At 47.1% G+C, this 15,114-nt stretch overlaps 1 protein-coding gene across 1 annotated transcript in view; it reads left to right on the top strand.

The window, feature by feature from the left end:
* The window catches only part of SOCS7 (suppressor of cytokine signaling 7), a 30,748-nt gene extending 17,955 nt beyond the window's left edge, over positions 1 to 12,793 (top strand). The window contains 3 exon segments of the mRNA XM_006166085.3: positions 6,801 to 6,936; positions 7,322 to 7,471; positions 11,000 to 12,793. Of these exon segments, the coding sequence (XP_006166147.1) occupies positions 6,801 to 6,936; positions 7,322 to 7,442 (257 nt within the window). The 3' untranslated portion in view covers positions 7,443 to 7,471; positions 11,000 to 12,793.
* The last annotated feature ends 2,321 nt before the right edge of the window (positions 12,794 to 15,114 follow it).

The raw sequence follows: 15,114 nt of genomic DNA, 5'->3' as shown, positions 1-15,114 counted from the left end.
CTTCCTGCAGAGTTCGGTTGTTAGTCCCCTGCCTTTGTATAAGAATCCTTCGACATACTGAAAAACTCTGCTTCTCTGAGGACAGTGAATGAGAAAACTGCTTCCACTGCTGATGTCTGGGCATCGTGTGGGCATTTGTCAGTCAGAGGTGTTTCCTTGTCCCCATTCCAGGCACCTCTACACTTACATGTGAAACTGAGAGCTTCAGGTCATTTCCCTGGGAACGGAGAAGGGCAGGGAAGAGAGGGTGCAGGAAGGCAGTGAGTGTGGGGGACTGGCCTCAGCTGCGGTTTGATAGGAAGTCGCTCATGTTGTACTGAACTTGCTGCCAGAGTAGAGACCTTATGTTGTGTCTCGTCATCCCCACCCTGTGAATACAGAGACTTCCTCCCCATGGGGCATGGGGCAGCCCCCAGCCTCAGTGGTATAGTTATGTAGTCTTAACTACCCACTGAGATAGAGAGGTATCTGTGTAATCTCTAGTACAGGGAGTGTGGCAGTCTTCTTTTGTAGTGATGGGGAACGTAAAATGACAAATACATGAATGCGGGAATTTGTAAGACACATACAGATCCTAGAATAGGAACTTGATGCTTTTTCATTGAATCAAACTGAGATACTTGAACAGAGGGCTGAAAATTGCTCTAAAAAGTAGGAATTGCAAGCCTTAGGCACAACATCAGGAAGAGGATCGAGCCAGGTGACAGGAATGTTTTTTATAATCCTGGTGATTTAAATAAGGCATGACAGAGTGTGAACTGTATTAATTCTCACTTCATTTAGTATTTACCTCAGTGCTGTCAACACAGTTGGTCTGGTGCAGTTGACTTGGCTAAAGGGTAAAGTTAGAATCCTTTCTTATAAGAATTGACTCAGCCGGGAACCAGCAGTTAGCGTAATGGCTATGTCGCTGGACTCCCACATAGTCGACCACGGTTCGTGTCCCGGACCCGGTGGCTTAAAACTCACGCCGGGCGCATGTGCGTGCGTGCCCAAGATCCCGAGAGGAGAATGGAGGAGAAGGGATTGCGGCGTGACCATCCCCCCTGGGGGGTGATTTCTCGCTTTCTGTCTCTATGTCTCTGTCTGTCTGGCGAGCGCACGCGCCCTACAGTGAAAATCTCTCAAAAAAAGAAAATAATTTTAAAACACAAAACAAACAACAACAAAAACTCATATTGAGTGTGTGTGTGCATTCCCCAAATCCCAAGAGAATGGAGAAGAGATGCCTCATGGTCACCTCCTGGGGGTGATTTCTCGCTTTCTGTCGCGGAGCCGATGTGCCTCCTGCTCAAAACCCCCCCCAAAAAAAAAAAAAAAAAAAAAAAAAAGACTTAGCAACTGAAAGTTTGTGACTCTTTCAGGGTATTTATTTAACATTCATTTTTTTTTGGAACCAGCAGTTAGCGTAATGGCTATGTTGCTGGGCTTCCACCTAGTCGGACGCGGGGTGGACCCGGTGGCTTAAAACTCACGCCGTGCACGTGTGTGTGTGTGCCCGAGATCCCGAGAGGAGAATGGAGGAGAAGGGATTGTGGCGTGACCATCCCCCCTGGGGGGTGATTTCTTGCTTTCTGTCTCTATGTCTGTCTCTCTGTCTGTCTGGCGAGCGCGTGCGCTCACCAGAAAGAGAGAGACAGTGAGAAATCACCCCCTAGGGGGGATGGCCACAATCCCTTCTCCTCCATTCTCCTCTCAGGATCTTGGGCACGCACGCACACACACCTGGCGTGAGTTTAAGCCACTGGGTCCAGGACTCGAACCACGGTCGACTACGTGGGAGTCCAGAGACATAGCCATTTTGCTAACTGCTGGTCCCTTAACATTTATTTTGTAACTCAGTATTGAAATAAGCCATATCTCTGTCCTCAAAGGTCTCATAGCCATCAGGAAGGGACAGGCTGAAAGACAGAAGCAAAAGCACATCTTCTGTTGTTAGAAAGCATGGCTGTGTTGAGGAGAGCAGGGCAGTCAGTGCTGCTCCGGGCAGGTCAGGGCAAATGTAGGAGGGTTCTGGACTCTAGAGCATCTCTCTGCTTAGAGTATTGAGGGGCTTGGTGGAGTCTTGGACTCCTCCCATATAGCTCATTTTATTCCACACCTGTGCCCCATCTGCAGAATGTTTAACCAAGATTCTTAATAACAGCTTGTGGTGTTTGCTACAATTTATTGAGTGTCTATCATGTGCCAGGTCTTTGGTCAAGTTACTTAAATAACTCTAATTTCTTGTAATAACCTCAGTGTTATATAATAGGTCAGTCTGTTAAAAAATAAGACTGGGACTGGCAAGGAGGTGTGGTGGTTAAGGGTGCTGGACTCCCATATGGCCAACCACGGTTCTAGTCCTGGATGTGGCGGCTTGCTTTCTCATTTTCTTTCTCTCTCTCTCTCTCTAACTGTTTCTCTCAAATTAAAATAAATAAGTGAATAAATAAAGTTAAATCATTCTTGAAAAAAAAATAAGTAAGACTACTTTCATTCTGCCATTGCGGAAACTAAGTCTGAGGCTCAAAAGGTACTTACTCTGCAAGTAACTCAACTGATTGAGGTTAAAACCAGTATTCAGTCTGGGGCCCCACTAACTCCACATCCTAGGCTTTATGTAATACCACTCAGTCGTGGGAAAAGGTAGCTGGAAGCAAATTGAAAATTGAGTGTGGAAACCTCATAAAGAAGGCATAATCAAGTCTATTAGTAGGGAGCGTCTTTCTAGGACCAACGATGAATGCTACAAGTAGCATGTATGTTTGCACTTAAAATTGTAATAAAGTTGAGAAGACAAGGAAGAATTTTATTTGCCTCTTAACTATAAGTGACCTTTTTTTGACAATTGGAACAAGAAGGCAAACCCAGAGGCCAGTAGGTGGTTTGATGTTAAGGCACTGGACTCCTGCTTGGCCTACTGTGGTTTGAGTCCCAGACCTGGCAGCTTGCTTTCTCTCTTTCTCTTTCTCTCTCTGTCTTGTGCGTGTGCCCTAAAGCAAATTTAATAATAACAACAATAATAATACTAGTAAAGTTAAATAAATAATTCTTTAAAAAAAAAAAGAAGGCAAAGCTAGTGTTCTCCTTTACCATTGTTTACTGCCCCTTTTTGCTTATCATAAAGGTCTAGGCATTATATAAATTTAGCTTATACAGTGATATAAGTGAGCTTGACTTAAATAATTAGGAGAGAGGTTTGGAGTGAGGAAGAGGTAGCTATTAGCATTTAAGTTGAGCTCTGTCAGTCTGCAGTAACTCAGTAGAGTCAAAAGTCTGTGTATTCAGACTTCAAAATGATGATAACTGAACACCTACAAGGGGCTAAGTATTTAATTTAGCCCTTAAAAAGCACTGAGGAGGGGCTGGCAGGTAGTGTGGTGGTTATAGGTGCTGGATTCCCACATAGCTGACCGTGGTTTGAGTCCTGGAGCCGGCAGCTTGCTTTCTCACATTCTTTTTCTCTATCTGGTCAAATTAAAAAAATAATAACAACAAATGGAATTCTTTTTTTAAAAAAAGCACTGAGGAGATATTATAGCCCCTCCTTTTCTTTATTTAAGTTTACTTGTGTGTCCATTTATTTTCATGAGAGAGAGAAAGTGAGAGAGAGAGGCACCCTCATCAGAGTCTCATGCCACAGTCCTCCCCCTAGTCTTCTCAGCTAGCCAGGATCATGGGGCCATGGGGATGTGTGCCGGGTGTGTACAGATTGACCCAAGAAGTGAATTCTGATCCACCCTATGGCTTCCAGCATTACAGAGCATTGTGCCTCTGCTGTGCCACCATGGCTGGGCTCCTGTTCCCATTTTTTTTTTCACAGATTAAGAAACTGAGGTATGGTGAATTGCACAGCCAGGAGGCAAGCTCAGGTGTTTCTGAGATTCCACAGCAGGATGCACCAGAAAAGTATCAAGGCTGGTGTCCAAGAATGCCAGAGATCACAGGAATTGCAAAGCTAGGATTACTGGGAAGGTTCTGGATGGTGGCAAATAAAAAGCAGAAGGAAATCAGTTAGAAGCAGCGGAATAATTCATATCTGGGGGAAGAGCCCTTGGTAAAACCAGCGGCTCCCAAACTTTGTCTCCCTCTTATCCTTCTCGTCGTGATAGTGGAGCATGGTCCTAGCAGATCTTCAGCCATTGGTCACATTTCAGTCTGGCCTTGTCCATTTCACAGTCATAAAGGAAACTCCTTACACCAGAGAGTCTTCTCATAAAAGAGACTGTGATTGATGAGTTTAGCTCAGAATCTCTGATGCTGCTAGAGCCAGACTCATGTCCTTTTTAGTTGAGAGAATCTTCATCTGTTTGATGTGCATGAAGAAAAAATACCATATTTGGGGAAAAACAAATCACACTTTGAATTGGATTCTTTAAGGAAATAAGCCACTTCCTGTTTCATGACCATCATTTAGCTTTATAATTACTTGTTCAGTGATGGTCTTCCCCATTCACCCAGGCTTCTCGTTCAGCCCTTCTGACATTTTTGACTGGATGAGTCTTCATTGTGGGAGCTGTGCTGTGCGGCAGAGGAAGCTGAGTGGCATCCCTGGTTTCTACCCCCAGATGCTAGTAGCACTAACCCTACCCCAAGTCATTACAGTCAATATTATGTCTCCATGTCCTCATGGGCCATGTCCATCCCTGGTTGTGACTTGTTGCTATGTACCATAAGGGTTAAAAAGTATTGGCCCAGCAGATGGCATAATGGTTATGTCGCTGGACTTCCACGTAGTCAACCTAGGTTTGAGTCCCAGACTCAGTGGATTAAAATTCATGCCGGGTACACGTGCGTGTGTGCCCAAAATCCCAAGAAGAGACTGGAGGAGAAGGGATTGCAACGTAGCCATCCCCCCAGGGGGTGATTTTTCACTTTCTGTCTCTCTGGTGAATGCATCTGCTCTATAGCAAAAATCTCTCTCAAAAAGAAAAGAAAAAAATTATGGGCCCTGGAGTCAGAACACCTGAGTGCTGCCCCTGGTCCTGTGAGATCTGAAGCATATTACTGAACTCTCCTGCCTCAGTATCTTTATTTGTAACTTAGGAATCAGAATAGTACCTACCTTACAAGGTTGTTTTGAAAAATGCAAGAAATGATTCATGAAAAATATTTAAGACAACACCTGGCATAGAGTAAGCACTTGTGCTTAACAAATGTTCCTTTTTCCTCAGGGTCTCTAAAATGTGGGCACATAGGAAGTGCAGAAAGTCTTAGTAGGTCTTGTGGCCCCATAAGGGAGGTCCTCAGGGTGTATTTGTTGAATGATATCCTGGTGGCTTTTGGGATGCCTTTTCTTATTAATCTTCCCTATCTGATTGCCAGGTCCTCCCGGGCAAGAACTGACTTCCTTTGCTGTAAAACAATCCAGGACTCTTTTCTGGGGGTTTGTGACCATAGTCAGTGAGCTTCCCCCAGTGAGTGGTCTGTCCTTGTTTAATGGACTGAGGTCATGCCATGGACTGGGCTCCCCTCCTTGCCCTGACTACCATAAGACTCCCTCATGTATATTCACAAACCACATTTACTCTTGGCTGACATGATTTTGACGCTCGTTTGTTCAGGATGCAGAATAATGTAGTAACTCCTTGTACCTGTCACCCCGCTCTAGTAGCCGTCAGCCCTCGGCTGCTCCTGCCCTGTCCACATTCCTTCTCTTATTACATACTAGTATTTTTTGTTTAAGTCTACTTTTTTTTTTTAGCTATTACAGGGCACTTGCATTCACCAGAGAGGGAGAAAGCACCCCTCAGTGGGGTGTAATCATGTCACAATTCCTTCTCCATTTCTCCATCCTGTAAGGATTTGGGGCAGGCATACACATACACCAGATGTGATTTTCAAGCTGACAGGCCAGAATTCCAGCTGCAGTTAGCCATGTGGGGTCTGGCTCCCTTAGCCACTAGGGCTATGGGACTGGCCCTGTTTAAGTCTACTTTACTGAAATGTAACATACAAAAAAAAAAAAAGAAATGTAACATCATAAAATGCACTAATGAGTATTTGTGTGCAGCCCTTATTTTGAAGCAAATCCTAGCTATCATTTGTAATTATTTCAGTATATTTCTCTGAAAGATAATGGCTTTTAAAATAAAAACTTTATTTTCTTTTGCCAGTTGGATGTATGTGCTTGCCAGGGCGGCAGAAAAACAGAGAGAGAGCACAAGCTCCCCTCAGTGGGGCACAGTCATGCTGCAATCCTTTTTCTCCATTCTTCTATCCTGTCAGGTCTGGGATTGGCCATTTGGCTCTAAGCCAAGTCTAGAGACCTAGTGTTACTCACTGGGCTATTTCAAGGAGCAAAGCTCTCAGCTAGTAAGAGTGACGCTAGGAGACCAGCAGATGGCATAGTGGTTACATTGCTGGACTCCCACGTAGTTGACCACGGTTTGAGTCCTGAATCCAGTGGATTGAAACTCATGCCAGGCACATGTGTGTGTGTGTGTGTGCCCAAAATCCCGAGAAGGGATTGCGGTGTGGCCATCCCTGGGGCGTGGGGGGCAGGTGGGGCTGATTTCTTGCTTTCTGTCTCTCTAGTGAGTACACGTGCCCTATAGCAAAAATCTCTCTTAAAAAAAAAAAAAAGAAAGAAAAAAGAGTGATGCTAGGGAGGCCCTTACAGAGAGCAGTTCTGTTGGATGTGTGATATGGTCGTGGTGCTTCTGCACTTGGAAATCAGCAGCCTTTGTGGAGGGCTTTTGCACAGATACAGGTATGGCTGTGAAGAAGCCCCACCCTCCCTGGGTTCTCTTCGTAAGGAGCATTGCAGTTTGCTGTACTGTTCCCTCTGAACGCCTCCCTTGGTTTTGTTCTTGAAGGACTGCCACCAACGCCAGTCCAGCTGCTCTACCCAGTGTCCCGATTCAGCAGTGTCAAATCCCTTCAGCACCTCTGCCGATTCCGGATCCGACAGCTCGTCCGGATAGATCACATCCCAGATCTCCCACTGCCTAAGTACAAGAGGGTCCCCAGGGTTGGGGGAGGGGCGAGTTACAAATAACAGTGAGGACTGGAAACTCCTTACACAGGCAGAGCCTGGCATAATATATTGATAGGCAACATCCTCCCCCTCTGAGCACTTCACTCTAGAACTGGCACATTGTAGCCAGGAGGGAGAAGCTTCACTCAGCTACACTTGAGTCCTCCACCTCAGTCATACTCAAGCTAGCTTGCATGTTACTAGGCAGGCATTCTTTAAGCCTTCTGGGTCTGCCTGCTTGTCTCCCAAACAGGGTACGTGTGTGTCAGTCTCCCTTCTGCAGTCCCTGTCAAGAGGAATGGAAGTGGTAAGACTGAGGGAGATAGAACTATTGTTTTCCTTCTTGTTTGTTTTCCACAGACCTCTGATCTCTTACATCCGAAAGTTCTACTACTATGATCCTCAGGAAGAGGTCTACCTGTCTCTAAAGGAAGCGCAGCTCATTTCCAAACAGAAGCAAGAAGTGGAACCCTCCACGTAGCGAGGGGCCCCTGCTGGTTGCCACCAAGGGTACGTGCTCTTCGCCTCACTATCCAGTGCTGGACAGCTGTCATCATTGCAGTGAACCATGTAACCAGCCCCTGCACCTCTCCTTCCCACATGTATACCCCCAATCCCGGCAAGTGCTCTTAGAGTTACCAATTTGAAAACGGAGTTCCCACGGAGCACGTACCCTGTTTGGGAGACAAGCAAGCAGACCCAGAAGGCTTGAATACCTGCCTGGTAACATGCAAGCTAGCCTGAGTATGAGTAAGGTGGAGGACTCACAGTGTAGCCAGGAGCGAAGCTTCTCTAGCTAAGCGGGAGACCTCCTCCATGCTTTCTTTGGTCATTTCCCCGATGTTGCACAAACCATATATAAAGGAAACCGAAAAGGAAGAACACGTGCTCCAAGGGGATGCACACGTGCCTTTAATTGCAGTAGGCATGCATTCCAGCAGGGCTTCCACCAGGTCTCACAGCTCAGAACATGGAGATGAAGTAGAACAGCTTGCTCTTCTGTTTAGAGTTCTCTTCGGGCCACTGCAAAGCAAATAGTTTAAGAGAATAGATGAAACAGCTAAGGAATTCATTTATCTAAGAGGCTGTTCTCCCATTGTTATACTAAGTTCTATCATTTGTTTTTCCATAAGTTGTCTTGGAATACTGGTTTGTGACCCTGTCCTTCCTCTTAGTGCAGAGTGCCATTTCTAAGCACTGAGTACTGCTTCTCTTCTAACCTTTCCTGTGTCTTAGTCCTGACCTTTCACAAAATGAACTAAAGGGGGAAAACCCACAAGAAGCAATAACCTTACAGTGAAAAGGAGGGTTTAACCTTTCCACCCCCTTTGCTTCTTCCGAATGGGATAAAGGGACTACCAGGGCTTATATTCCACAGGTATTCTTTTATTTTTTTTGGAGAGGTTTTGTTATAGGGTGCGTGCGCTTGCCAGAAAGACAGAGTCAGAAAGTGAGAAATCACCCCCCTGAGTCTTGGCCACCCCACAGTTCCTTCTCCATTCTCTTGGGATCTTGGGCATGCACGCACATGTGCCAGACGTGAGTTTAAGCCACTGGATCCAGGACTCAAACTGTGATCAACTACATGAGAGTCCAGCGATGTAGCCATTATGCCAACTGCTGGTCCCCACAGGTTTTCTTTAGCCATGGTTAAGGTGAACCTAACAGTGTATCTAGCTCCTCTTTACTCTAGAAGTCTCTGGTCCTATGAGATTGGGGGAAAGCATGTGAACCAGGCTAATTAATAAGGGATTAACAAGGGAAAAAGAGTGAAGAGGGGTCAAGAAATGGTCTCCGAGAACCAGCAGATGGCATAAAGGCTATGTCAGTGGACTCCCACATAGTCGACTGCGGTTCAAGTCCCAGACTCAGTGGCTTAAACTCACACCAGCGCATGTGTGTGCGTGACCAAATCCCAAGAGGAGAATGGAGGAGAAAGGATTATGGTGTGGCCATACCTGCTTGGGGGGCTTTTCTCACTTTCTGTCTCTCTGCCCCTCTCTGTCTTTCTGGTGAGCGCATGTACCCTATAGCAAAAACTCTCCAAAAAAGAAAAGAGAAATGGTTTCTGTGGCACATTGTGGAGGTTCGTTTGTTTTTTAGGTTTCTGTCATAGGGCATGTGTGTTTGCCAGAGAGAAACAGAGAGAAGAAACTAAGAATTTACCCCCCAGGGGTGTGGCCACACTACAGTCCCATCTCTTCCATTCTCCTCTTGGGACTTTGGACACACACACACCTGCACCCAGTGTAAATTCCAAGCCACCAAGTCTTGGACTTGAACCATGGGTTGACCATGTGGCAGTCCTGCACCTTAACCACCACATCATCTTCTGGCCCTGCTGTGGAGTTTTATTTCTTTATTTATTTATTTGATTTTTTTAAAAAGAGTTATTTAATTTTATTTACTTATTATTATTCAGTTTGACCAGAGAGAGAGAGACTAAGAGGGAAAGATGAAAGAGAGTGAGAAGAGAGAACCAGCTGCTAGGTCCAGGACTCAAACCATGGTCAGCCATATGGGAGTCCAGCACCTTAACCACCAAACCATCTGCTGGCCCCAGACTGTGGAGTTTAACTTTAAAGGATCCTGGACTGGGGCCAGATGGTGGCACAGTGGTTAAGACAGCTGGATCTCATATGGCTGACTGTGGTTTGAGTCCTTGACCCAGTGGCTTGAGAAACACATGCTCAAAATCCCAAAAGGGGAAAGGGAGGAGAAGGGATTGTGTGGCATGATCATTCCACATGGAGGATACATTCTTGTTTTCCTTCTCTCTCTCTCTGGCGATCACACGTGCCCTTTGGCAAATTAAAAAAAAAAAAAAAAAGATCCTGGATTGCATGTACATCCTCTTATATCTTCAATTATATGCAAATTTTATGTATTGGAAGTGACTTTTAGAGAATATCTAAATGCTCTAATGTCTAAGAGGATATCTCTATTCGGAGGCTTTGCAGGCAAGATTAGTAAAGGGAATCTAGGGAGGGCCATCTCCCCAGTCGCTCCCTTGAGGGGTAGTTAGGACCTTTCAGTTAGAGCGCCACGTCAGTCAGCGGGTGTCAGTCAGCGGGCGCTCAATACCCTGAGAGGAGTCTGCGTACACAGGAGCGCAATCAGAGAAAGGCCTCAGGGTGGTAGAGGGCTCCAGACTTCATCATATGGAAATAAATGAAAGGACTAGAGCTGCGATGGCCATGGGAGAGAGCAGTTGTGGTATGGGACAGCTGAAAGAAGTATTTGATGCGCTTTCTTAAGGAGAGAGTTAAGATTATGCTGTGTGGTTCCAGGGCAGGACAAAGACCATAGTGGGTGTCTATTACAAGGAGTTAGACTTCAGCCCAACTTTGGGAGACTCTTTTTAACAGAGAGGTCCAAAAAATGGGATGGTCTTCAAGAGTTTTCATTTAGCAGATACCTATGAATTGGGACTAGAATGCTGAGCACAACATATTCCCTATTTTCACTGAGCTTCCCTGCTTGTGGGGAAAGACCCACCTCAAACAGGTAAATAAGTGAGTAATTTCAGGTACCTGTCCACGCTATCAGGAAAATAAAATGAGACAGAGTTTAGTGATCTGTGGTAGGGTACTACTCAAGTTTAGATGATCAGAGATGGCCTCGAGAGGAGGTGACATTTCAGCTAGAGGTGACATCAGGGAGTAAGCCAGGGAGGGTCTGAGAGCAGAGCATTGTGGACAAGAGGACCAATGAGTAGAAAGGCCCTGCTTGTAATGGGAAGAGCATGGTATGATTGGCACTGCCGTGGGGAAGCCAATTGTCATGAGCATCAGGGGCAGTCATGGATTGGCAAAGATTTTTACCAACCTCTCAGGGATGATTTTTGTTGTGACACTAGGGATTGTCAACTGTGGGAAAGGCCCCAGCCAGCTATAGTATTTGTGGAAGCATTTGGCCATCTAAGCTCTGTTCTCCTTTGAGCTGTGCTTCTCTACTTCTCACAGCTAGGCTATTCTTTCGCTCCATTTTGGTTCTATACTCTTGAACTATCTTAATACCTCTTTCTTTTTTACCTAGGCATTTGGTTGCTAAGCTCCAGTTTTGCAGAACCAAATGAAGCTACTGTGAAAGAAGAGTGAGGAAAAGCAAGAGAATAGGAGAGGTTGGGATTCTCTGCGCAAAGACTTTGGTTCCCTCTGTAGTCCTGGGGCTTGGAAGAAGCACACAACCATACTCTCTGAGGGGGGCTCCGCCGTTCCCACCCACCCCTGTGGAATCCTGGAACTGGATGAGCTCCCTAGAAAACTGGAAGTAGTCTCACCACTGTTTCTTGTTCAGAAGTTTTGTTTGTAATGTTTGCATTTCATGTGGAAACTCATTTTGAAGGCAGCTGGGGTTTCTGCCTGGTGGGTTGGGAGTGGTGCGAGGGTTGAGCAGGTCCATAGGTCGGCAGGGAGGAAGGGGAGCCAGTCGCCAAGCTGGCACCACAGGCAGAGTTGGACTCTACACCCTGATGAAGAGAGAAGGAGCCAAAGTGCACAACAGGACTGGAAGTTTCTGAGGGAAGGACAGTGCTTCTCAGTGCCAGGGGGAGGAGAGGATCAGGAAGGGAAGGAGGGTGATTATTGAACACAAACTGGCAAATGGCCTTTGTGGGGGAAGTAGTGACTCTCCACGTCCTTTCCCTCTAAGGTTTAGGAGCCTGATTTGAGAATCGCATCTCATGGAAGCCGTGTGTTCTGTTTTTCTTAATCCCTTAGCCCTGTGACCTGAAGTTAATGGCTGTCTTCCTCCACCCTCATCCAATCCCCCCTTGAGATAACTGTGCATTTCACTCTGGTCATGGTAACATCATTCCTATGGCTTCCGCCAGCTGTCAGGCGCTAGCGTTTCTCATCACCTGAGCAAGCAGTTCCGCACTCCAGTCCTGGGCTGCCAAGGTTAATGGAGCGTGCTTCCAGATTCATAATGGCACACCGCGCCCACGACTTAGGAGGCAGCGTTACCTCCATCTGTCAGCTAGCGAGAGGATGTGGAGGAAGGTGAGAAGTGAAACTATTGTAGTGGTGCTCTTCCCTGAGAAAGCTCTGTAATTTGGTCCTAATGGGATTTCCTGAAGGGAGGCAAGAAGAACACGTCTCCTGTTTTTGGGTTTATCACTGGTTGTCTCACTTCTGGGATAGGAGGTAGCAAGGGGATCTTAATTTTCCTGTGTTCATTCCAGCAACCCATTCCAGCATCAAACCCTTTTTGCCCTCCATTGGGAAGTCTGTCAGATGCTGATTAGAGAGTCGCCTGTCTTCGGGTGGACATGGAAGAGTGGGGGAGAAAAATTTCCAGTGCTTTCAACTGTCTTTAATTGTTCCTGTAGCTGGCCGTAGCGTATAGTGTTATGAGTTTGCATACCTGTAGGGCTCCTCGGGGGGGAGGCTTGCTCTCAGGCACTTGAGCTCTTGGGTCTTTACTTTTCTTTTGCAGTAAGTGTTCCATGAGACTGCCTAGCTTGGGTTCCATATGCTGTCATCTGCCCCATCTCACCAGATAAACAGTACTCTTGGGGCTGAGGTTTCATGACGACTGGGGTGAGGCCCCAACGTCCTGGTAATTGAGAGGGTTGCCTCAACTGGAAATGTTGGCCTCTGCCTTATGTCCTGCACTGAATGACTGCCTAGGAGGACCGTCTTCCTCCTTGCAGCTGTAGAGAGAGAAAACTTGCATCATCACCTAGTTAAAGAGGTGGCCCACAAAATGAGCTTGGCAGCATAAACACAGTCCTCCCTGATCTGTCATGCGGTCCGTCTTCTCCATGACTCCCGTGGCAGTTTTGCCAACTAAGGTTGTGATCTCAGAAATCAGCTTCACCTGTGAATCTTACCTCTTGAGGATGTGGGTAACTTGCCGCCTTGTAGAAAATGCCTGCAAGAAGCACCCTACTATAGAGTTTAAAGCCTGAAATTCATTGAGATCCTTGAATGGCTGATTTGCAAATAACTGTGATTTTTTTTTCTTCCATTTCAGCCACCCATGGTTTTTTTGTTTTTGTTTTTCTGTTTGTTTGTTTGTTTGTTTGTTTTTGAGAGATTTTTGCTATAAGGTGTACACGCTTGTAGGAGAGAGACAGAAAATGAGAAAGCACCCCTCAGGGGTATGGCCACACTGCAGTCCCTTCTCAATTCTCTTGGGACTTTGGGCACACATGCACACACTCCTGGTGTGAGTTTTAAGCTGCTGGGTCTGGAACTTGAACTGCAGTCGACTATGTGGGAGTCCACAAATGTAACCATTACACCATCTGCTGGTCCTCAGCCACTCATAATTTTAAAGTTATCTTTCAGTGTGTTTTGGCTAGCTCTGGCCTAGGTATTTTGAAAAACATAAGAGGTGGAAGACATGATCCCTGGTCTAAGGGAGCTTTTTGGTGGCTGCCCCACATGAAGCAATTAGAGAATGACTCATTGTGGCAGAGGATCAAGGACTGTCCTGTAAGATGTTTAGAGTGGGTGAGACCAGATGGTTGGGAAAACTCTGTGGCTTTGGTTTGGGGTTGTAGGCGAGGGCGGGACAATGAACGATAACGCATGGCAAAAGCAAGGAGGCAGAATTCGCATGGTGTATACTGAGCAGTGAACGGCTGTTATGGCATGTTAAGGTCCCTTTTCTGCACAGTGGTCTAGACTGAAAGTACCCAGTCAGCAGACAGGTCCATGCCACAGGTTTTGATGGTGAGGTGGGGCCAGAAGTCAGCAGGGCTCCTACCTGGCACCAAGGACTCTAATATCTGCTCAGACCAAGTGAGAGTGGCCCTGGGGTTCCCCCTGGAGAATCCGTACACTCAGGTACAAAACCAAACCAGCTGAGAAGGAGTGATGCCCGCCCCCCATCCCACCACTTGCCGGCCTGGGGAGGGCAGGGGTACACTGTCTCCAATGTCTGTGTGTGCTTCCCTCAAGCCCAGGTTAGGGCCTAATCCTTCCTTGAGAGGGGGCCACAGAGCAGAGTAAGGCAGGACAGTCTGCCTGGGCATGGTGTTGCTGCCTGTGTGGGTGTGCATGGCCTTGTGTTGAGCCCGGGGTATCCTGAGCAGAGAGCAAGAATGGGGCCAGGTCAGCGTGATCCCTCCCCTCCCTGTCAGTGCTGCGCAGTGCAGTGCAGGGGAGCTCATCCCTTCATGGGAGTTGTATCTGCAAGTTTCACACTGGAAGAGGCTGTTATTTAGGCCCCATTGTTGACTTTTAAAGTTGGGGTGGGTGATGTCAGGCCCTGCATGTGGAACCCAGCTTTGTATGACTGAGCTCCTGGAGCCTGCTCAGGAAGACTGTGGACCCCTACAAGCTGTGACAACTACTGCTACAACCTGCTGTTACTTGAAGTGCCTCTGCTGTTTTGTGAGCATAGGAGTGGGGAAGCAGGAATAGACAGGTGGGTGACAACTGGCTCTTAAAGGAGTTGGGGCTGCTGGTGATGCCCTGGGCCTGGTTGCCTGCCTGCCTGTGTGTGTGTAAAGTGAGTGTGACACCCTGGAGCAGACCCTGGACATGGCTCAGCCTACCCATGAGAAAGGCTTGGCAGGAGCACACTGCAGGTGTCTCCTCTGGCCTCTCTGCTGCATCTTGGAGGCTGGGAAGGATGGAAGAGAGCTGCTCGGCCTGGACTACGCAGAGGAACTGTGCAAGGGACGGGAGTGAGGACCCCTGGAGCTCCCAGTCCCAGAGATGGAACGCCAAAAGTGCCCTGGGGGCCAGCCTTGTCAGCTTTCACCCTGGTGGGGGGCCCAGAAGAACATGGTCTGTTTGAAGCCCTCTGGGCCCCTCAGGGAGTGGGGAAAGGAGTTTTTCCTTAGGTTAGTTCCTTCTCTTCCCTGCTGCCTCTCCCTTAGCTTTAGAGCCCTTAAGTTAGAGGACTAGGTGCCGGGATATAGGGATACATTCTACAGCTGCTGGAAGGAGGCTCTGTGTGTGTGTGTGTGTGTGTGTGTGTGTCCTTACGTCCATGTATCTTCATTTGCAGAAGTCACCATCAGTTGGGGTGTTGAGAGCATCTCCACTGGGGGAGACCTGGCATTTGTTTTCCATTTTTGAGAGAATGGCGTGCCCCCTGTCCATAGGGGAGGAGCTTTTGAGTTAGACATTTTCCCTATGGGAATCCTCTTGGTTTGGTTTGTGGGAAAGGGGGAAGTGGATAAGTGATTTTTA

Source organism: Tupaia chinensis, unplaced genomic scaffold (assembly GCF_000334495.1).
Source record: "Tupaia chinensis unplaced genomic scaffold, TupChi_1.0 Scaffold144171_1, whole genome shotgun sequence".
NCBI lineage: Eukaryota > Metazoa > Chordata > Mammalia > Scandentia > Tupaiidae > Tupaia > Tupaia belangeri.
This window is presented reverse-complemented; position numbering and strand designations above follow the sequence as displayed.